Source organism: Denticeps clupeoides, chromosome 14, assembly GCF_900700375.1.
Source record: "Denticeps clupeoides chromosome 14, fDenClu1.1, whole genome shotgun sequence".
In the NCBI taxonomy this organism is placed as follows: Eukaryota; Metazoa; Chordata; class Actinopteri; order Clupeiformes; family Denticipitidae; genus Denticeps; species Denticeps clupeoides.
Genome location: NC_041720.1, coordinates 18,062,925 through 18,086,784, shown reverse-complemented (window position 1 = coordinate 18,086,784; position 23,860 = coordinate 18,062,925). Strand labels below are relative to the sequence as shown.

The window sequence follows — 23,860 nt, the reverse complement described above, 5'->3', positions numbered from 1 at the left end:
ACCTGTATGAACTACATGTATTTGAACTTAACATTGCTTGGATTGCAATGTACTGAACACCTCAACCTGCCAACAGCATCAATGTTCAACTGTCGATTGCCTGTCTTCCCAGATTCTGATAGACTCGAGCATCAGCTGGAGGAGGCAGTGACTCTGCGCCAGGACTATGAGAGCTCGTCCACCAAGCTGAAGGCCCTGGACAAGCAAGTCAAGGCCCTCAAGCAGGAGAAAGAGGACATCCACAAGGTAAGTATAGGAATGTTTTTGAACAGTTGTTAAAAAGGGAACTACAGTTGTTCTTTAAAATAAAGTAGTCTAGATGTTTAAATCTGCAGTCTAGACGTTGGCAAGTTTGTTCAGTCTTACGCATGTGCAAAATATGAATTATTTTTTGAAGATCTCTGGAGTAATTTTCTCCTCTTATGAGGTTTGTGTTGAATGTGGTTCCTATGACTCATGTGGCTGATTAAAATCAATCCAGTCCTCTGCAATGAACTTAACATCCTGGCCCAGAACTTCAGCATGGCACCGGAGCTGATGCACACTAGTCCGCTTTGTTAGGATTGATGTAATTTTTCCATTAGGTAGCCACCAGATCACATTGCAGTCTAATTCATTCAGTCTCAGCATTGGAATCCAGATCTGACTCTTAATCAGTAATGGCTTGTTGTGTAATTTGAGGTATTTCTGGCATTTCCCTTATCCAGAGCGCCTTCCAATCAGTTGTTACAGGGCAGTCCCCCCTGGGGACACTCAGGGTTAAGTGTGTAATGGTAGTAAGTGGGGTTTGAAACTGTGACTTTGTTATGCTTTTTGCTATCATGTGAGATCCACCAGTTTAGTTGTAAGGATGATTGGGTATGAAATTCAGAAGAGGAGGTTAAAAGGTGAATTTTTTTTTAGGTAGAGAGTGAAGGTGACTTGCTATCACACACTCTTTCCCCGGCTTCTTTCTTTTCAGCAATTAGCGGACGCCCTGGACCGGATGAAGTCTCAAACCAAGGAGCTGAAGGATGCTCACCAGCAGCGCAAACTGGCCATGCAGGAGTTCTCCGAGCTGAACGAACGTATGGCCGAGCTGCGCTCCCAAAAGCAGCGCCTTTCCCGCCAGCTCCGGGACAAGGAGGAGGAGATGGATGTGGTCATGCAGAAGATCGATGCCATGCGCCAGGACATCCGTAAGATGGAGAAGGCCCGGAAGGAGGTGATTCAAGAGAACCAAGATGCCTGTATTTTACAAGTGCAATAAGACACTATGTTGAGCAAGATAGTTGATGCAGTGGATGTGGGTTCATAAGTGTGCTAGATTCCCTAACTGGTCAACAAGGTCATTTGAGCAGGGTTCTGTAGCACAGAAAATGGTAAAAATTATTGTTTATGACCTGTGATGTTCTGTGGTGTTTTGTGCATTAATCTTTTTGTTGATGTGCACTCCTCAGCTGGAGGCTCAGCTGGAAGGTGCCAAGGCGGACGCCTCTAAGGAGCGGAAGTTGAGAGAGCACAGTGAGGGATACTCCAAGCAGCTGGAGTGTGAGCTGGAGAGCTTAAAGGTCAGAGCCGTACTATTCCAGGACCGTGTCTCACTACTCCGGTCCTGCTGAATGCCTGCTGAATGTTGCGTGCGAGGTCAAACCGTACTCCACTGTACAGTCGTGGCCAAAGGTTTTGAGAATGACAAAAATACCAGTTTTCACAAAGTTTGCTGCATCAGTGTTTTTTAGATCTTTTTGTCAATTGTGCCTCTGCTGTATTTAAGTATAATTCCAAGCATTTTCTACGTTTCAAAGGCTTTTATTGACAATTACATCACGTTTATGCAAAGAGTCAATATTTGCCTAGTTGGCCCTTTTTAAAGACCTCTGCAACTCACCCTGGCATGCTGTCAATACACTTCTGCCAATCCCTGTACTTGATGTTTTTCAAAGTGAAGAAACACTGTAGCACAGCACACGGTGACACAAAGAAATGTGTCCTCTGCTTTTAACCATCCCCCTTGGTTGAGCAGTGGGCATCCATGACAGTGGCCTGGCTTCGTCGCTGAACATTTTGACAAATTCCAAAAATCTTTGCGTCACTGTTCATGCTGATGCACTCACACCTGCCTGCTGCCATTCCTGAGCAAGCTCTTCACTGATAGCGCCCCGATCAAACAGCTTACTCAACTCCTCTTCTATTCTAACTCCGTCAACATGAATGATCTCCAGCCTTGTGCTCTTCAACACTCTAACTTGGCTTAACGAGAGGTTCACTGAAATGATCTCAGCAGGTCCTTTTGTGGCAGGGCTGAAATGAAGTTGAAATGTTTTTTAGGGGGAAATTAAGTTCATTTTCATGGCAAAGAGGGACTTTGCAATTCATCTGATTACTCTTCATAATATTCTGGAGTATATGGTTGGTTGTTTTTCTGGCAGTGGTAAAAAAATTCTAGTAGTGACTGTGGGGGTCTAGGGTAGAGGTTCATCTTCGTCCACATAGACGATTGAAATGAACTGTATGTCTTCTGTATGCATTGTTTGCCGGTTCACTGGGGTTCGCTTGAAAAAGTGAACTTTAAAAAGTTAGTTGTGATTTCAACAGAATTTGTATGTAACTTTATTTGATGTTGACTTAACGCTGAGGCTTAATGCCCACTTAATGCTTTGATTTGCTCCAATGAGTAGAAACTGTAGCCGTTCAGTCTACGATCACCTGACACCACAAACTCCAAAACAAAAAACACCTGGTTATGACCTTAACGTGTTTGAAAACATAATGTGAAGTAATGTAGAAAAATGTATGGGATTTATTGTGATGCATCAATAATCAAATCGTATGTAAAGGTTCTTTCCTCTAATGTACACTGTGGCATCATTATTAACTAGTAAAAATAGCCTTCTTGTTAAGGAAGGAATGACTGGACTTTTGTCCTCTTCCCAGGTGAAGCAGGGCAGTGGGCGTGGCTCCGTCCTAAGTACAGATGTGCAGCAAGAGCTGTCGAAGGTGAAGTCTGAACTGGAGAAGAAGGTGCTGTTCTATGAGGAGGAGCTGGTGCGGCGCGAGGCGTCCCACAGCACCGAACTGAAGAACCTGAAGAAGGAGCTTCACGACTCCGAGGGTCAGCAACTGTCCCTGCACAAGGAACTGCTGATGCTCAAAGACAAGCTGGAGAAGGCCAAGCGGGATAGGTACACGCATAATAAGTAGCCATGATTCCGATGGCCAATCCTCAATACTTTATCAGAGCATTCTTTTTTTTTTTTTTTTTTATTTTGCCACCAAAATACACATACTGACCAGCGTCTTGTTACTGTACCTACAGGCAAACTGAGATGGATGATGCTCTGGGAACTCAAAAAGAGAAGTATGAGCGTGAGCGCAGTCTCATGTCTGAGGAGAACCGCAAGCTGTTGGCCGAGACTGACAGAGTAAGTAATTTAGACTAGGTAGGAAGGGCTTCTGTAGTTAACGTGCTCCTGACTATTAGAATTGTTCCTCTGTAGCTGTGTACATTTGTCGACAAGCTGACCGCACAGAACCGGCAGCTGGAGGACGAGCTGCAGGACCTGGCCTCAAAAAAAGAGAGTGTTGCACACTGGGAAGCCCAAATCGCTGAGATCATCCAGTGGTGAGCTTCTCACGGCGCCTTCATATATTAACACCAACCTGTATAACTGGACTTAAATCAACAACTGTTGTGCAACAGAGATGATCAGCAGATACAATCAGAATAATGTTAACATTATCTCACATTGTAATGCTGTCAGCAAGAATTCACTTGGACAACACAGAAATACGCCATACCATTGACTGCATGCATCATATGATTAATGCTCCTACACTCGTTTTTGAGAGAGGAATCAGTTAACTCTGTGTGTATGTGTTGTCCTGCAGGGTGAGCGATGAGAAGGATGCCCGTGGATACCTGCAGGCTCTGGCATCTAAGATGACTGAAGAGCTGGAGTCCTTGCGCAGCACCAGTCTGGGTTCCAGAACCCTGGTGAGATTTCTTTTGCAATAACATCATTCAGCTCTTGATTATAATCCCTGTTGTCACCATGACACACTGTGTGTCTGGAAAGCACGGGTAAAAGGATAGGAGCAGCCCTCTCCTAATCTTAGTACAGTAACGGCCCTGTTAGAACTAGGTGAACATTCGGTATGTGTTGCTCGGTGCCTAAAATAGAGGTGATTAAAGAGACGCTTTGGCTGTAGGTGACGACAGAGTTGGTTGGAGTCTACATCCTTTCCAAAACAAGGTTGGGACTTCAGAGGACTGAATGTTGTGTAGCAGTGTGTACACAAATGTGAGGAATGCCTTTGTTCAATATTCTTTATTTTCCTTTGAAAACAAGCAGTAGAACAATTAGTTGTTCACAGAATCAACTTTAAAATGTCACACATAAACACACCCCACTAACAATACTTTCTTTAGCCATACCTGCATTACTTGCCGTTGTTTTAGTTCCTTTTCGAATCATATCAAGTTTCCTACGGTTGTTAAAAGCCTGGAAAAATCATAGAATTTGAAAAGAATTTTCCAGCCATTGAAAAGATTTGGAATACTAATAGTAATTGAAATCTGATTAACACATGGATATATAACATGAAGTACATAGTTCCCATAAGACTGCAAGAGAAACCATTTTGCTTTTAAACAATCACCCCTATTGACCAGTAGGCAGCCATGACAGGCGCCCGGGGAGCGGTGTGTGGGGACGGTGCTCAGTGGCACCTTGGCGGTTCGGGATTGGAACCGACAACATCCTGATTACGGGTTTTTTGCACAGAAATTTCAGAGAAAATATGGTCATGAAAATTTGCCTTGGAGTAATTGAAAAGTTATGGAAATTATTTTCTAAAAATGTGTAAGACATATAAACATTATCAATATGATCATAACCATGAATAAATATACTGACCAACAAAGCTAGGTTAATGCTCAAAATTAGGCATTATACGAGTTGACCGGTGAAGTAGGCCTGTTTCAGCAGCCCACCTATAACAATTTTAGGGATTTGATGTGCTGATCCTCACATTTGTGTACACACTGCTACACAACATTCAGTCCTCTGTCTGGGATGCACTGATCTGGATTAACTGCGTTGTACACTGGGATCTATAGTTTTTGGCCAAAAAGATTACATCTGGTAAGCGTTGCGGCTTGGAATACTATTTTTGAAGTACTGTTCTCTCCATCACTGTCTCAGCATGGCTCAGAAGACCGTGCCCCGTCTCAGAAGCCCTTGGTTGCTCTTAGGGGCTCCAAGCGGGTGAGTCGGTTCAGTGGGGTGGGACTTTGTTTCCCCCTATTGGTTAATTCACTCCCAATCAGTTAAAGGAGTAGCTCGTCCAAATTCAAGTTTCAGTATTTTTTTTTCTTGACAACTACTCCTTTACGCCTTCCTGCCTGGTTGTCATGAATTGAATTCATGCCAACTTCCCACTATTTCATATTTTGAGCCCAAAAGTGTTGAGTCCATCCTAACTGCAAGACCTCCACTGCATGTCATCTGGCTCATTTTAAGCTGTTATTGTGGTGTCTGATCTGCATGGCTTTGGCTTTGATCATTTCACCAGGAGTCCATTTACAGTAGTACAGAGCTAAAGATCATCTGCTGCTGCTCCTCTGCCATGGCTAAAATCTGGTAAAAAATCAGGTTATTAAAACCCCTCCCATTAACTGTGATCTATACCCTCTACATAGTCATTACAAACTTTATGCTTTAAATCTATTACTGACCGAACAAAAGCTTGTATTTTGTAAAAGAAATTGCAGTCTCCTGAAATAATGCAGATTGTGATCATTATAAAACATTATATCAGAGTTGAAATTTCTCCCCAGCAGCAAGTGAAGTGAAAGTGATCACACGTGACAAGCACGACACAGTGAAGTGTGTCCTCTGCATGTAACCCATCCCCTGAGTGGGCAGCCATGAAAGCAGTGTGTGGGGACGGTGCCTCTGTGGCACCTTGGCAGTTCCTCACCCAGCTCGGCCACCACTACCCATAGCAAGCAACCATAACTGAAACAGGCAACACAAAGCTGATCATTTGCTTAAACATAGTTACATTTTAGACGTGTGTATGTGTGTGAGATCTTAGTGCTCTTGTTGCTGACTGGCATGCTGTATCTCCAGGGAAGTATTGCCTGCACGTCCAGTGCAGCCCCTGTGGATGTGCTTGATCTCCGTGATAAGAAATAATAATAATAATGAATTGTGTACGCGTCTTTAATATTTTTGTGCTCATGGCCTGTTGAGTTTAAGGATTTCTTTGCACTGCTTATTCAAATTGGAGTGTTCAGATGTGTCCGCAACCAAACATCCAAAACAAAAGTGAGCAAATATGTCAATTCTGACCTTCTCCGTGTCTGTGTTGGGCCAGGATCCTCTGTGGAAGGTGCGACGCAGTCAGAAGGTGGACATGTCTGCCCGACTGGAGCTCCAGTCGGCGCTGGATGCAGAGATCCGAGCCAAACAGCTGGTGCATGACGAACTGCGAAGAGTGAAGGCGGCCAACATTTCCTTCGAGAGGTGCGGGATTGCAGTTGTTTTTTATAAAGTCGCATGTGATTGGGGTCGCAGTTTCACTATTTTCTTTCTATTGTACTCGCAGCAAGTTGAAGGAGTCAGACGCCAAAAACAGGAGCTTAGAAGAACAGCTGGAGAACATGAAGAAAGAGCTGGAGGACAGTCGCTCTCGCACAGACAAAGGTGACGTTGGGGGTTCTCAGACAGGATTACGCATGATTGCAGCAGTCTGCTGTAATGCTGGTGATAAGGAAATGAAAGACATCTTCATCTGTTCTCATCTGATAGGCCTAAAGCTGCCCGACTTTCAGGACTCCATCTTTGAGTACTTCAACACATCTCCCCTGCCCCATGACCTGACCTTCAGGGTGAGTCTGTTCTCTCTACCGTATATAACTTTCTAATTCTGGTTCATTAAAGAAGACCACGTTTCTCATCAAATCCTTGTAGGAGTTCAGACTGCGACTGTAATCTATCTATTGTTTCTCAGTATGTGGTCAATTGACTGGTTCTGAATCTGATTGGGTGTTGGAACAGTGAGCATTCCCACTTCACCTAGTGTCCAAAATGAGTGACATATCATTATGAGGCACACTAAATTATCTGGAATGAAGACACAGTGTGTGTGAGGGCTATATTTTATCAACAGTGGTTTCTCCCGTTTTAAACTTTATTCATAAAAGCATAATTAAATAATCATCTTGCTATCCAAACAAAATAAGCTGGTGGCTAGTTCCTTCTCTCCAAGTGACCCTCGTTTTATACATGTGACAGTGGGTTGAGACACTATTCAAGGTCCTTTGTAACCTTTTGTACCAGGCCATGTGATGAATCTTTTTTTTTTTTTTTTTTTTTTTTTGTCACAACTGTTGTTCAAAAAAAGAGCTCCTCATCTGCATCGTCCCTGCTAGCATTTTGGGAGGAAGTAAGTTATTCAGAACCCCAATCCCACTTTGTCCCTGGTGTCCGCAGACAAAAGGTCTTTTTCATTCCACAACATACCTTTCTAATTTGCTGTTCTGACAGCAGAAATACCAAGCCAAGACCTATTTAATCATAAAACCATTTACATTTTGGATTAATCATTTCTATTTTAAGATTATTTGTACTCATGGCAGCATGTGAGAGTTTATTAAAATGCACATTGGCCTGTGCATCTTTTTGTCTGCTCACCTCTCTTACTGTAGCGTACCCCTTCTCTCAGCTACATCTCGGCCATAAGCGTTAGTATTCCCACATCAGTGGTTAGCATTTGCTTCACGATAATCATAAAAATAACCTATGCCTTCTCAGGCACCTATGCTCTATGAGAGGTTGACATTAACAACAGCACGATTAGCAGTAAGAATGTGCTGAGTTAATTATGAGTTAAAAGCAGTCTGGGCCTGATCTTGTGGCATTGATTTAAGCAGATAAATATTCTTGATATGTCCCTGAGGTTAGAAATATGATCTTGATCCATTCTAATCTCATTTCATCCCAAATTTATTTTTAATGAGGTGACCTTAGCATTATTTGTCTTTCTATATGAAGTAACAGTAATGAGGTCTATGTGACCTTTCATTTCCTAATCTATTCCTCTAAATACACTGCCCTTTTTCTGCATAATGTCTACTCCAGCACATCTCAAAGATTCTCAATCCATGTGTAAAATTAATTTCTGGTGTTTACTGCTTACTATGCTTTGACTATGAGAACCTGGAAATTTGATTCATTTGTTTGAAAAGTGCTGTCTGGTAGAATAATTTCAGGTAGATAGCTCGATTATTCTATCTAGATTATTCTATCTTTTTTTGTTGTTTTGTCACTTCCAGTTCAGTTTGCGACACTTATACAATAAGTCAAGGTGGTGTAGTTGTTTGGAAGGTTTTCTGTTAAAATCTGTGTATCGCTGCACTGCATAACTCATGGTTTTGTCTAAGAGGATAAATCTAACAATAAATTAAACACTGAAGCACACCAAAATTACTGACTCTCTCTCTCTGTGTTTCCTATTTGGACACAATAGTTCCTTTCTTGCAGGTATGAACTATACAAATTAAAATAGTTCCTGGATGAATTTTTCATGGAGAGGCATGTGGTCAAACAGATGTCTTAATCGAAAGAAATTAAATCTCCTTAATTTGAAATGTTAAAATGTTTGAGGGCAAAAATACTGTGGTTTTTAGGTGTTTTAACTGTGTGTTTTTTCAGTGCTTTAAATAAAATGTCTGAACTGAGTAGAAGATTGGTTTGCTCCAAAGGCTTCACCTCTCTTTAGTACTGCCTTTGTCACGTATCATAAAAACATATATGCCAAGAGATTTGAACAAAAGTTCAATCCCAGTATACTTAGTACACTGAAGGCTTACAATGTGGCACCCATCCCTTTTTAATAGAGCCTGATAAACAGATCCAGCTTCTACTTTCTGTAGCTTGTTTTGAAGAATGGACGTAGCAGAGTGGACATAGTAGTATATTGAAAGTTGGTGCTGTTCAATGTAATTGGTGCCATTTCACAATTCTGCTTGTTTTTGAGTTCAATTGAGAGGTGCCAGAAATGTCAATTTTGGTACGGTCAAGTGTCATGCTTTTGTTACCTTTTGGTCATGTTCTTGCACCTGAGTTCATGTTGTAAAATGTACCATCTGATTTGTGATGCCTGCTGAAGCAAGTTGTTACTGAAAGTAGGGCTCCTCTTCAATGCTACGGTATTGCAAGCGCACCCTACTATCAACCTTAATAGGACATGCTGATATCCACAACCTAAATCTGTCTTCACTCAGTAGTTAAAGTGTAGCTACAAGAAATAGACGTTTGTCAGGGATGGTTAGTGAATGGGGTCTGTGGAATCGCTCTTTGGTGTCTATTCATATCCCCTTCCTTCCCTTACAGACCAGTTCAGTCAGTGAGGTCGAAGCCACACCTCAGAAGTCGGATGTTCTCCCCTCCTCCCCATTGGTGGCCCCTGAGCAGGATGTGAGTATAAGTCTGTGGTTACCTTCCTGCCACATTTGTCCTCCACTCTTCCTGTGCCCTTGTTTTGAGTCGGCATTCTTTGGATCTGTGCTCAGCAGAATAAAATGTGTGCTTACAATGTATGTCAAATTTCCTGTAAAAGTACTAGAGCTTAAACAATAAGGAAAATGTGTATTATGTCAATTACTGGGGAACTGAGTAAAAGGTGGAAATTGGATATTGTGTTTATGTTCCACTCAGGGTTTGGATGTAATATTGCAACATTACATTCTTTTTTTAAAGAAGTTAATGCTTTTAGAATAATTTGTTTCACACTCAAATTGGACAAATCAATTAAAAAAAATCATATTGATGATAATAGACCAGAATGACTAAAAACATCTTGTATTTTTGGACTAAATGTTTTAGTTCAAGCCTAGAATAATATTTAATTAGTCATAAAACCCATGTGTGTGAATTGAAGGTCATATTACCGCTTACAATGACACCCTTCTGCTTCCCATGTTCAAATGTGAATGTCGATGATGTCAATATTATTTATTATATTATTAATATTATTCGTGTTGATTCTGATGTGCTAAAAGTAACAGACAAATTCAGAAGTATTGCAAAAGTAAAACAAACCGCACAGCTGTTTTTCACATGCATTTCTAACATGATCTTTTAATGTATTCTAATATATTCATTATTCCGTCATACTTCCACAGTTCTCAGTTTCCCTGCACTGGTTGTTTTGCTCACAAAGTTCTAGTAGAACCATTTGTGCTTCTTGGCTATCATTTTAGGGATATGTGTTTTAGTGATTTCTGATATACAACAGTAGACATGAATCATGGGAGAAGGCCACCGTTTGCCTAAATGGAAACTGTATTAAGTGTCTGCTATGTATTTTTACAGGAAACTGTCAAAACCCCAATGGCTGCTCCTTCTGCCCCGCCCCCAGTTTACCAGTCCTCACTGCTGACCACACCAAAGGTACAGAAAATCTGTTCCCAGCTGTACCTCAGTCTGCTAAACTCTGCCTGTTCTACATTCAGTTTATCATCTTCTCTTCCTCCTCAGCCCAAAGCCCATCAGCTTAGTATCAAGACCTTCTCCAGCCCCACCCAGTGCACCCACTGCACCTCGCTGATGGTGGGCCTGATCAGACAGGGATACGCCTGTGAAGGTAAGTGCACTCTGCATACCCAATACCCAGTGCCACCATCGTTGCAATGTTGGAACTTAGTGGAGATTGTTTGTTATAATGATGCATTCATATGAGCTCTCTCTCTCACTCACTCTCTTTCAGTGTGCTCATTTATCTGCCATGTGTCGTGTAAGGACAACGCCCCTCTGGTGTGCCCCATTCCACCAGATCAGGCCAAGCGGCCGTTGGGAATTGATGTGCAGAGGGGCATTGGAACAGCCTACAAGGGCTTTGTTAGGGTGAGAGTGTGACGCAAGCAGGACCTGACTGCGTTAAAAGGAGCAGCATGTTGCTGTGCAACAAACATACACCTACAAACCAAATGTTTCGGCCCACCCTTGAATTACTAAATAAATTAATAAGCGCTTAAAGTAATAATACACTTTCACCACAAGGAGCAACTTATAAACAATTGTTAGTGGTTTGTTGTTGCATAATGTAAGGGATGGGAAAAAAAATCACTGCATCCTTTCCAGCTAAGCACGCAAAGTGAATGCATTTAACGCCTGCTTCTTATGTCTTGCTCTTCAAATATTATTTTGAGTCTTTGTTACTACATACTATAAAATAAGTCAATTTTAATGAATTTCTGTATGTCTTATATTTATAGTCCTTTTGAAAACTCAACATATTGCACATTGTGTACTAGTGTAATTTCTGTCCCTCAGATTCCAAAGCCCACTGGAGTGAAGAAAGGCTGGCAGCGGGCGTATGCTGTGGTGTGTGACTGTAAGCTTTTCCTCTATGAGGTGCCAGAAGGGAAATCCACCCAGCCTGGAGTGGTGGCCAGTCAAGTCCTCGATTTGAGGTGCCACGTGGTTTGTTGTCTATCTTGATGTTACCTCGAAGAACATAGAGCACTAACGTAGATGCTTTCTAATGTTTTTGGGTTTCAGAGACGAAGAGTTCTCAGTCAGCTCTGTCTTGGCTTCTGATGTGATTCATGCCACTCGCAAAGACATCCCGTGCATATTCCGGGTACAGTCCTCCACATTTCCTATGAACAGCTCTTACCTGTGTCCCACAGTAGACACAATCACCAATTGTCATTTTCTTTATCAGGTGACTTCATCTCTGCTGAGCTCTCCAGCAAAGACTGTGTCACTGCTGCTGTTGGCGGAGAGTGAGCCGGAAAAGAGAAAGTGGGTGGGCATCCTGGAGGGTCTGCAGAACATCCTGGCCAAGAACCGCCTAAAGAACCGCGTAGTCCATGTTCTTCATGAGGCCTACGACAGCTGCTTGCCTGCTATCAAGACCACCCTGTCAGCAGCGGTCATTGGTACATGGAACCCAGTCACAGACATAGAATATTTTGATTGTGAAACATGTTGAAAACAGATTTAGGTTTGATTTAGTTATGCTTATTTACACAATTCTGATCATATTTTGTAACTAAATAATAAACGTGAAAATGAGCAGAAGAGGAGCATATATATATTTAAGCATGGCATCAGTGCCACATAGAATTCCTCAGGTTGCCATGGCTTACTTGCAATCATTGTTGGCAAAGTAAGCAGATTTCAAAGGTGTATCAATTCTCGAACCTTTCCCCATAACCAACCATGATGGTCTCCCTTAAACTGGGGGTGGGGCAGCCGTTGGGGTTTTGACAGTTTCCTGTCAATACACAGTAGAGGCTTAATACAGTTTCCATAAAGACAAACCGTGGCCATGATTCATGTCTACTAAATGATACCCAAGAAGCACAAATGGTTCTTCTTGAGTTTCTGAATGCTACTTTAAGGTCAAACTCCTTAGCAGAGTATATTAATAAATGTCAGTTAGCAGGAACAGTGTTGGTCAACTAGCTATAGAACAATGTATAACGACAAATGTTTACTGCAAGATATCTTCAGGTACATTCAGCAGACTTTGTTCTGGTAAATTTGGTGTTTCGTGCCTGTAACTAAAATGTATTCCTGCTTGAAATATGAAAGAAATGCTGTGTTTTATCTTGTAACTGTTTAAACATGTGAGTGTGAAGCTGTGGTCTGGTAGTGAAATTTCAGTAGGAGGGCTGGATTTCTGATGCTCTGTGCTCACTGCTTTTGGTGTCTCTTTCCAGATCGAGAGCGTATTGCTCTGGGCACGGAGGAAGGGTTGTTTGTTGTGGAAGTTACCAGAGACGGTAGGTATAAGGCCGTAAGCCGCTCTCGTCGTCTGAACGTCCAGGAAATATTGAACTGAACCCTGTGGTTTTTCGTGTGATCTCCTCCCAGTGATCGTCAGGGCCTCTGACTGTAAAAAGGTCCAGCAGATCGATCTCATCCCCAAGGAGAAAATCGTGGCTCTGCTTTGTGGACGGAACCGCCATGTTCACCTGCACCCCTGGGGGGCGCTGGAAGGCGCAGAAGCCGCCTTTGACATAAAGTTGACAGAAACCAAAGGCTGCCAGGCCTTGACCACAGGCACCTTGCGGCCCGGGGGGCCGGCCTGCATGCTGGCTGCCGTGAAGCGGCAGGTCCTGTGCTACGAGATCACTAAGGCCAAGCCGTACCACCGCAAAATGTGGGAGGTGCAAACTCCCGGCGTGGCCCAATGGCTGGGCATGGTGCGCGAGCGCCTTTGTGTGGGATACCCATCAGGCTTTGCGCTGCTGGCGCTGCAGGGAGAGTCGTCACCAGTCAGCCTGGTCAGCCCAGGCGACCCCTCACTGGCGTTCCTGGCCCAGGAGCCCTTGGATGCACTGCACGCCATGGAGGTGGACGCCAACGAGTTTCTCCTCTGCTTTAGTCAGCTGGGGGTGTACGTGGACGCCCAGGGACGTCGGTCACGCGCCCAGGAGCTGATGTGGCCCGCTACGCCGTTGGCATGCAGTACGTAAGCTACATCTGTCTGTCTGTGTGTGTGTGTGTGTGCAAGTGATTACTGATCTAATTATTATTAGTGTTTAATGTAATTAGATTTTTTTTTATCTTATTTGGGCTGTCAATTGATAAAAAAAACAATTGATAAATTTCACTGTGCACACAGTGAAATTTGTCCTCTGCATTTAACCATCACCCTGAGGACTGGTGAGCAGTGGGCAGCCATGACAGGCGCCCGGGGAGACAAATTTTTTACTTGGAATTTTAGGGGGTGGTTCGGTCAGTCAGCATTATATTTAGATTGTTGCTATGACGAAACTGCAGGTATTCCATCACATAACCACAAGCCTAAAAATCCAACCCCTCTAAAATACACTTCGGAATTCATTTCAGCGTCACTCAGCGGTTTTCCACACTTCTGTTGACATCCCACTAATATGCCATAAAGGAGCTACTTGTTTTGAGATGTGTATGTCCCCGTAACTCATTGTTCTTTTCACAGGCTCAAATTCCACCTACCTGACCGTATACAGTGACTACGGGCTGGATGTTTTTGACGTCCACACAACGGAGTGGGTCCAGACCATTTCTCTAAGGAAGGTCAGCATGTGCTAATTTCTGAACACCAACACCAAGCAAACACAAATGTGTGTGTGTGTGTGTGTGTGTGTGTGTGTGTGTGTGTGTGTGCGCGTGCGTAATCATCTCTTCTCTCTCCAGATCAGACCACTGAATATAGAGGGCAGTCTGAACCTCCTTGCCTCCGAGCCGCCCCGCCTGATCTACTTCAGCAGCAACTCTACAGGTATACACTTTCTTGTGTCAGCCACATTACTGTGTCAGTTCACTTCCTGCTGGAGTTTTCAGGTGTCATTACATAACTTTTTTTTTACTGCCAGCTTTCTGTACTTTCTATACCTTCTTACAATTACAGGCTCGCTCTACTCCTAGTTTCTTTCTATTATTAGGCATTTTTTTTATCTATTTGCTTAATATACACCTTCCAGATATCATTATTGGTTTAAACCTAATGGACCGGGGCTTAGACACACCCAAAAAAAAAAATTACAAAATTAAAAGACTATTGCATTAGTGCATTGCATTGCATTAATGAATCTATTTTTCCCATCCAATTGAATGGCTGAAAAATTGGGGTTTTATTATTTGCTGGGCTTCTTTTATACTTTTATACTTTAAGTATATGTAGGTGATTGTACTTTTAACTTCTTTGAAGTACATATAATTCCTACTTGAGAGACAAAGGTTGTGTGTCCTCCTGTCATCTCTAATTGTGCTATGCTTATATTTATAGATTTAATGATGGAATGGTCATTATTAGAAGTATACCATACATTTAACTAACTGAATTAATCCCATTCATAATACTGCCTTTGCTGCTCTGAAACACACCCGAGAGGGCTGCCCCTGATTTACAATTTATATATATATTTTTTTCTTGCGTCCAACTCTAATTCTCCAACTCTAAATCCCGTGCTTCTGCAGAAGGTTGTGATCTGGCCATCCCTGAGACTTCAGAAAACAGCAAGAAGCTGATGGTGCGGACACGCAGCAAGAGGAAGTTCCTCTTCAAAGTGCCTGAGGAAGAAAGGCTTCAGCAGAGGAGGTCTGGAGAATCATTACCAATATTGACCTTGTCCACATCCTACACCACGCGTTTATGTATATAGTACACGTGAATTGCCTGACCGTTAGGTTTCATGTAGCGTTCTCACACAGAGATTGAAAGTCTGTATTTAAATCTGCTGAAGTAAGTATTACAATTGTATTTGCAATAGTTATATAAACCAATCAAATGGCTGGTGATTGGTAGATGTTTCTAATTTAGTAGATGTTGGCTCTATTATAGGCAGCACTCACGATTTCTTTTTATTTGTGTCACAGAGAGATGCTGAGGGACCCAGAACTGAGGTCCAAGATGATCTCCAACCCCACCAACTTTAACCATGTGGCCCATATGGGTCCAGGGGATGGCATGCAGGTTCTGATGGACCTACCTCTGGTAAGAACCCTTCAGTACTTCAGTACAGACTTCAGTACTGGAATCTGAACCAGGTCTGGTCTTTGGTCTCGTTATGGACCTGTTTCTACAGCTTTTACACTCACTCTGTTTACATGCACACAATAATCCAAGTCAGATCAATAACCAGATGAAAGTAATCATGTAATGGAGACGGACATGATCTGATAAGAATCATTTGGTTCCTTCATTAACTGAAGTGATGTAATTCTGATCATTGGCAGGGCAGTAGCTGGAATTATTTGGCACAACACTGCTGTACAAATATATTGTGATGGGTTGTATTGCAACCATTTTTTGTCCAAAAGCATTTCAAACCCACAAATAAAAATTCTCCTTTTTTCATCCTCATTCATCTTCTTAAAATGTATTGCTTTCTACACCACACCAGTCTAAATTTGTTCTTTTACACATTAGTAACTGTTTCTAAGCCAGTTTACATTGGAATGTAATATTAGCCACATTGGGGTAAGGGTTCATGTAAACTAATATTATGACTACAAAAATCTTGTAATAAACCTTGAATTGTTGCCTAAAAATGTAGTAAAACCCGGCATGACATGAGCAGCTCCTCTTTGTCTAATAAAGACATTCCTAATCCAGGTCTAATCTGAAAATGTCCCACAGTTAACCAGTTCTGAATTTGGAGCCTCCTGCTTCTTGAATGCTCTGCGTGGCAGTAGGACAGGGTCCAGTTTAAAACCTGAAAAGAAATTGGAATTTGAAAAGGGAATTTTCCAGGTCTTGAAATGTTTTTGAATAACAAACTAACATATAAAGTTCTGGAAAAGTCATTGAAATCTGATTGACATATGAATGTATAACATTAAGAACGTAGTTCCCGTAACACTTTTTTTCAATTTGGCAATTCAATTTTTAATATGGTCATTAGAGTAAAATTCTTGAAGAAGAACCCTGATAAAATAACACTACTTTCTTGTGTGCATGTGAACTCTGCGACTGTTCCACTGTTCTCTTGTTTAACAGAACTCGTCCACTATGCCTTCATCTGTTCTCTTTCTTTTACGCCAGTCCTCCCTCTTTTCCTCATTCTCCTCCACTCTCTTCTCCTCTTCTTTCTTCCCTGACTCCTCTCTTCTCTTCATGTTTTCCTTTCTCCCTGGAATGCTCTCTTCTCCTCCTCCTGCTCTCTTTATTTTGTCTCTCCTCTCTGGCACTGCAGCAGACTGAGGCTCCTTCCCCCTCATCCTCACGCCACCACGCCCTGATCTCCCCTCCGACCAACTTTGAGCACGTCTATCACATGAGCCCGGTCTCGGCTGGGCTCTACCTGCAGAAAGATCCTTCCTCCCAGCAGAGTCTGCCTCAGCTCTCCACCTCCTCCTCCTCTCCTTCTACCTCCTCCCTGGGAAGGGTAGGCTAGTATCCACCCCACCCCACCCCCTGCCTGAACCTCTCCACCCCTCAGCCATCCCTGTAGCCTTGTTTTTCTCCATTCTTTCCCTCCTCTCTGGACTTTTTCACCCATCACTGTACCTGATATATACCCCTCTAGGTCTCCTTATGTTTAGTTACGGGGCAGAAAGCGAAAAGCAGGAGCTGATTGGATGGAACTCTTCGTGTTGGGCATAGTGGGTGGGGTTATGGATGTGCGGGGGTGGGGGTTGTACTTTTTGCACTTTTTAGCACTTCACATGTTAGGAAGGTTAGGCAGGTTTCAAGTAAAAAACACAATTAATGGGGCACCAAACATTAAATTCTAAATAGACAAAATCCAACAGTTTTGTTTGTACAGAATGGCAGAAATGAAAACAGCAGTACATTGCGACTGATTTATTTGGTGGCGAGAGACATGTCTCTGCCTGATCTGGGTGGAGTGTCTTACGTGTTCACTGTTAGTGGGTCTGTCTCCACACGCGTTTCGTGGCGCTGGTCTAACATCCCCCTCTGAATGTTGGTGCAGAGCGTGATGCCGTCTTCTCAGGATGATTTGGCAAAGGAGAGGACGCGCCCCCTCTCCAGTATATCCCGGCAACAGAAGAGCAAGAGCCACATCTCTCGCACAGCCTCTGGTATGGACTTTCAGATACACATAAACACTAGGGAGTAGCAAACATCCCACTGATTGTGCCCATAATTTACTTTTCATGTTTTAATGAACGATTCGAATTATCACAAACAGGCTCTGCTGTTTTCTTGCTTGTTAAGAATAAGTGTCGAAGAATCCATTTCTCATTTAATTATGACAAAGTGCATTATCGTGGCAGTTAAAGACTCTCAGCCATCTTGTGTATTTTCTGGCACATTCTTTGGACTAAAACAATCTCATCTCTGGCATCTCTGAGCTGATGCATTTTTTTGTCTTTGATGATGCAGTCGGGACCAGCTTAATTTCTCCACTGAAATATAAATACACACAGGCATCTTAGTATAAATTGTTGTGTGATTCATGCAGATTTTGGAGCCGCCGGGGCATCTCGTAACGTTTATGATCCAGACCAGGACTTGGGTGAGGTGAGTGAGCAGGTAGTTGAGCATCTACTACCACATGACTTGAAATGCTCCAGCTTTCCACCATAGAGTGTGTGGTGGGTTTTATTTATTTATTTTATTCTTGATCCTCTTCCTTCAGCCGGATTCAGACTCCACCAAACACTCCACCCCCTCCAACTCCTCAAACCCCAGCAGCCCACCAAGCCCCAACTCTCCCCATCGCAGTCAGCTGACCCTGGACGGACTGGACCACACCCTGGATGGCTGAGGAGATTTGTCCCATGCAAAGAAATGTGCACAAATCTGTAGCCTACACACACACACAAACACACTCTCACTTACACACACTAAATTACCAATCACTAAAACACTCATTAGAAATCAAAAAAGTGCCAAGATCTGAATCTGTCACCCGTCTGAGAGATCAGCCCTGGTTTAAGATTAAGGCATTAGTCATTCCCCTTACTCTGTCGTGAAGGCCATTCGAGGGAAGAAATAAGGTGTACTTGAGAGCTGGAACTATTTTAATAAGGTTAATGCATCTGACACTTGTTTTTTTAATTCCATGTCTTTTTTTTCTTTTATGATTATTTTTGTGTCAAGTAAAGCTGTGGCAGGATGAGAAGCAGGATCAAAATTTATTGCTTGGAAATAATAAAGAATAAATACAAAAAAGTGGCCGAGCAAGGAAGTGGGGGGAACAGAGACTCCTTTTGTTCTTAAAATGACTTGAGTGGATCTATTCAAATCACCAGGGCAAGAGAGACTTTACAAATATAAAATATATATGTACAAAAATAATTGGATGAGACAAGACAGAAATGATCTACTGAACCTCACTGCACCATGGTCAGCTGTTAACGGACTAGTGGACCTTCCCTCAGAACATGAAGTGAAGAATGCTGACTAGACTCTGAGAGTCTGAGCCATTCACTGGACTCTGGAGGTTTTTACCCAAACCGTTGGGCACTTTTATCGCCTTTTTTTTTTTTTTTTCTTTTTCTCCAGTTACACATTTTCAACCAGCCTTTGTAAGAAATATTGTTTTAATCTAGATGTTCGCCACAAAATATATAGAGTTGATGGGAAGCAAAGCACTGCTGCAGAAGCTGGATAGTTACGTGTTTATAAGTGAATAGGCCCTGCCTACCCACAGGAATTCAGTAGGTCTTATCAAGCTGCTGCTTCTGTGTGCTACTTATGCTCATCACTCAAATTTCCACCCATGGACCTGTCCAACCTCTGCATCAGAGAGGAAGGGTGGGCCACGCTGTACTAGCTTGCCTTCAGTACCATCTTGGGTTTAAAAAAAGCAGGACCTTTTCGACAAACTAAAATATTCATGGTGATGTTTTCCCTCCGAAGCTACCATCAGAAACATTGTATGAAACTTGCACATGATTAGTCGAAAAATATTTTCTTGATTATTATTATTTTTTTTTTTTTGTGTGTTTGTGATCTTTCCTTTGTTTTAACTGTCCTGCACCAATCTGCTTCTTAAAAAAATGGGACAGTACACTACTGCTTTTACTTAAGTAAAAAAAAAAAAACTCACACAATGAAATTCTTGTAATTATTGAATTGTTAGTCTCATAAATTGAACAAACAATAAAAAGACTTTCTGTTCTGCTTTGTTCTCAACTGATTATTTGTTTGCTCCACATTGTTCATAAAAAAAAAAAACAAAAAAAAAACTTAAACCTATTGACAAATCAGAGTCGCCAGTCCACCTAGTGTACATGACTTTTTTTTTTTTTTGGGCAGGAGGAAACCATGGCCAACATGAGGAGAGCATGCAAAATCTACTGCCGAATAATTCAAATAAATCATGGTTTGTCCATAACCATTTGTTCCCCTTTAACAGCGCACAGTATTAATCATACAAGACATGTTCAGCTGCTCCAGTATGTGTTTGTGCGCCTGTGTGAGCCTTTATGTGTAGCCCTGAGTGCACCCGTGTGTATTTTACATTTACAGCATTTATCAGACTCCCTTATCCAAAGTGACTTACAATCACTAGTAACAGGAACAGTCCCCCCCTGGAGCAACTTAGGGTTAGGTGTCTTGCTCAGGGACACAATGGTAGTAAGTGGGATTTGAACCTGGGTCTTCTGGTTCATAGGCGAGTGTGTTACCCACTAGGCTACTACCACCCTGTCCTGTGTGTATGCGCCCGTGCCCACAAGGTTTCTCCATGTAAGTGGTTATAGTGTTCATTTCCATCCCAGGACGTAGGTGAGGACCAGGCAATAGACAGCCAGAGACCCCCACAGGGCACGGAAGTCAATAAGAGGGCCACATAGAAAAGGGCAGAGGAAAACCTCATAAGGGGGAAGGGGGCGCCCAGCAGCCGCAATATAGCAGCCCCAAGGGGCCACCGGCTGTCAGACGCACCCGGGCAGACCAGGTAAGGGGCCCAGAGATCCATGGTCCCCACCCCTGCCAGGGATCCAATAGAGCCAGGATGGCCAGGACCTGCTAAGCAGTTCCCAGGAATTAACCAGTCTACTACAGGGCAGCTAGTCCCAAATGCTGAGAACCATCGACGGTCCAGGGCATCATCCACCGCCAGGGTGTGTTGAGAGGGGAATTGGCTCATATGCAGATATTCACCCAACATGGAGACAGACAAAAACAAACGCTGTATACACATTCACACTCCCCATACCCTCCCATGTCCAGGGACCACGGCCGGGCAGAGGGGCAGTCTACCCCAGACACAGGAGAATGTCTCCCTTTACCGCCCAGTTTCCGGCAGCAACAGGCCAGACCCTGGCCACAGACAGCGAACAGAGGGTGTGAGAAGATCCCATGCCTCCCTTCCGCTCAAATGTGGTGTTGGTGCATGTTGTTCAAAAAACGCTTTTAAATCCCAGCTCAGACTGCACTCTGCCAATCAGTGTGCCCACCCCCATGGTCCTATATGTATGTATAATGCCAGGGTGAGTAATAAGAATGTCTAAGTTGTGATGAAGTGCAGGTGGCCACAAGGGGACAGAAGATGAATACCTCCCCTGCACCCCAGAGCCTCAGGCCCCCAAGCCCACCCCAGATCCACCCCTGAGTTGCATAGCCGCCAGCCACCAACACAGGATCCCCCTGCAGCACTGCGTGCAACCACCGGTACAACCCCCCTCCAAGAGCCACCAGAGCCCCATCCCGGCCAGGACCGCAGCCCCAATGGCAAACCCCCCAGGAAGCCCACACCAGGGAACCCCCAGATGCCCCAAGTCCATACGCCCCCCATGTCAAAGACAATGACCAAAGCATGGCAAAACCACAACCCCCACACCCACTATGTAATCTAGTTGATTAAAGGAGCCCAGGGAGATTGGACCTGATGTGGCAGCAGAATATGCATCAAGACTAATGATCTCCAGCAAATCTCTATACTGGTTGAAATTGAGATTATTTTTATTTTTCCAGTTCATGAGGAAAGTTTTTTTTAGCAATGCATAAGGTAATGAAAGCCATGCAGAGTGTATTCATTTAGGTGGTGACACCGTCTAGGAGTCCCAACAAGCTGCTAAATAAATAAATCCTCATAAATCCTGCACCAAAACATCTGAACATTTGGACTGAACCAAAAAGCGTAGATGTAACTGTCAGGTGTGTCTCCAGGACAGTGTGAGCAGTTGGTAGCAGACGTAAAACCCATCCTGAACATCCTTTGGCCTGTAAAGTGGACTATGCAGAAATTGATATGGTATTGATTGTAGATTGGTATTTCAAGTTCAAATCTGAGACTAGATATTGTGGTCTGAGCCACAATTATAGTTAACGAAAACAAACGATAAAACTAAAACTAGAATTGAAAAAGCATTTTCGTTAAGTGAAATAAAGAGTTAAAAAAAACGAAAACTAACTGAAACTGTTTTGTGTGTATACAAAACGAACTAATTTTATAGCAAAAACGTCCTTCGTTTTCGTCTTTGTAATAAGCCTTTTGGGTTAAATTTAAATCGATTTACTTCACGCTGCCAGTTTTAAGGCAGGTTTTTGACCATTATGGTAACACGTGGTCTGTGACGTCACGTGTCCTTATTCTCTCCGTGACGCCGCCGGTTAGCGTGATGGCTGCAGCGAAAGTCGGAAGAAAGTCCTATTTGGGATTTCTTTGATTATGACAGCGGCAAAAATAAAAGTAAGTGCCTTTTTGTAGAAGCAGGTGATACAATATGTGGAATACTTCTCAAGGGGAAAAACCCCACGAATCTGAAAGTCCATTTGAAAAGCTCACACAAAAAGGCGAACCAAGAGTACCTGAACAAGCTAGCCTCTCGCCCGCCCTCCCCAGAAAGAGAAGCGGTAGCCAGGCCAGGTAACATGGGAAAGAAACGTGATACTACAGCATCCATAATGGACCAAGTAGCTGCTGGCTAGTAAATACGCAGGAACACCACAAATGAGAAGAAGCATTGGTAAATATGTTTATTAAGACTGGAATGTCTACACGACTGTGTGACTCGATTACCTTCAAAAAGTTCACCACTTCACTCGAACCAAAATTCAAAACACCCGGAGCTGCAAGAGTCAATAACCTTATCTGAGCTAAAATGGATAAGGCTATTCTGGTGATTTTGATTCATGCACCTGACAAATATCCTAACAGACTCATCTATTTTGGAAAATGTATTGGATATTCTGGACAGTAATTTGGGAGTTTTTAGATTAAGGAATTCTACCACACTTGGTGGTATTTGTAATTTGACTTGATTTGAATGTCCTTTTTACTATAGATTTAACTTGATATTATAAGAATCTGTTCTTGTTAATACCATATTGTTTAACTAATATATTGAAGTGAATAACTTAAGTGTTCCAATTTGAGAAGTTCATCATATTATTGATTATTGTAGTATGTCCGGGTTGTTCCAGATGGTTGCACGTCATCTTTAGAAACTCCCACCATGCTGTGATAGATGAAATCATACATATTGTTTTATAATTGAGCTAATGAACGTAGTTCATATTATTGCATAGTGCCCGTTTTACATCCAGCCAAGGCTCATCTAGGTTGGTAGGTTTTAACCACAACATTTTGTTCCACTTCAAGTATGTTTGTATGAATACATCAAAACACCAATCACCGCACGTGTCATACATATTTTGAATATTTCAAAAACAGTGCTGCCAGAACGTATTCACACCTCTTCACTTTTTCAACATTTGGTTGCATTACACCCTTATTCTAAAGTAGTTTTCTGCACAAAATGGTCCATAATGGCATAGAAGTGTTGATGACATTTAACACATCATATCTTCACACATCATATCTGGAGGAAAACCGGCAGAGCTCTGCTCATCACCTGTGAAGAATGGTGGTGGCTGCGTCACCATACTTTTTGTCTTATATGCAATACAGGGAGTGCAGAATTATTAGGCAAATGAGTATTTTGTCCACATCATCCTCTTCATGCATGTTGTCTTACTCCAAGCTGTATAGGCTCGAAAGCCTACTACCAATTAAGCATATTAGGTGATGTGCATCTCTGTAATGAGAAGGGGTGTGGTCTAATGACATCAACACCCTATATCAGGTGTGCATAATTATTAGGCAACTTCCTTTCCTTTGGCAAAATGGGTCAAAAGAAGGACTTGACAGGCTCAGAAAAGTCAAAAATAGTGAGATATCTTGCAGAGGGGTGCAGCACTCTTAAAATTGCAAAGCTTCTGAAGCGTGATCATTGAACAATCAAGCGTTTCATTCAAAATAGTCAACAGGGTCGCAAGAAGCGTGTGGAAAAACCAAGGTGCAAAATAACTGCCCATGAACTGAGAAAAGTCAAGCGTGCATCTGCCAAGATGCCACTTGCCACCAGTTTGGCCATATTTCAGAGCTACAACACCACTGGAGTGCCCAAAAGCACAAGGTGTGCAATTCTCAGAGACATGGCCAAGGTAA

At 42.7% G+C, this 23,860-nt stretch overlaps 1 protein-coding gene across 5 annotated transcripts in view; it reads left to right on the top strand.

Moving 5' to 3' along the window:
- cdc42bpb (CDC42 binding protein kinase beta (DMPK-like)) overlaps positions 1–19,585 on the top strand; it is a 49,420-nt gene extending 29,835 nt beyond the window's left edge. Inside the window, exons 11-39 of one of the 5 annotated variants that reach the window (XM_029002356.1) lie at positions 113–246; positions 962–1,204; positions 1,440–1,550; positions 2,917–3,164; positions 3,299–3,404; positions 3,480–3,604; positions 3,871–3,976; positions 5,187–5,249; positions 6,364–6,512; positions 6,595–6,692; positions 6,798–6,877; positions 7,393–7,434; positions 9,384–9,467; positions 10,365–10,442; positions 10,530–10,635; positions 10,759–10,895; positions 11,325–11,464; positions 11,553–11,634; positions 11,719–11,935; positions 12,722–12,784; positions 12,876–13,472; positions 13,966–14,063; positions 14,184–14,268; positions 14,967–15,087; positions 15,366–15,483; positions 16,685–16,876; positions 17,426–17,534; positions 17,918–17,976; positions 18,095–19,585. In XM_029002356.1, the coding sequence (XP_028858189.1) occupies positions 113–246; positions 962–1,204; positions 1,440–1,550; positions 2,917–3,164; positions 3,299–3,404; positions 3,480–3,604; positions 3,871–3,976; positions 5,187–5,249; positions 6,364–6,512; positions 6,595–6,692; positions 6,798–6,877; positions 7,393–7,434; positions 9,384–9,467; positions 10,365–10,442; positions 10,530–10,635; positions 10,759–10,895; positions 11,325–11,464; positions 11,553–11,634; positions 11,719–11,935; positions 12,722–12,784; positions 12,876–13,472; positions 13,966–14,063; positions 14,184–14,268; positions 14,967–15,087; positions 15,366–15,483; positions 16,685–16,876; positions 17,426–17,534; positions 17,918–17,976; positions 18,095–18,223 (3,920 nt within the window). In that variant the 3' untranslated portion in view covers positions 18,224–19,585. The remainder of the gene's footprint in view (positions 1–112; positions 247–961; positions 1,205–1,439; positions 1,551–2,916; positions 3,165–3,298; positions 3,405–3,479; positions 3,605–3,870; positions 3,977–5,186; positions 5,250–6,363; positions 6,513–6,594; positions 6,693–6,797; positions 6,878–7,392; positions 7,435–9,383; positions 9,468–10,364; positions 10,443–10,529; positions 10,636–10,758; positions 10,896–11,324; positions 11,465–11,552; positions 11,635–11,718; positions 11,936–12,721; positions 12,785–12,875; positions 13,473–13,965; positions 14,064–14,183; positions 14,269–14,966; positions 15,088–15,365; positions 15,484–16,684; positions 16,877–17,425; positions 17,535–17,917; positions 17,977–18,094) is intronic. The other 4 variants (XM_029002358.1, XM_029002357.1, XM_029002359.1 and 1 more) reach the window with 4 other exon arrangements.
- The last annotated feature ends 4,275 nt before the right edge of the window (positions 19,586–23,860 follow it).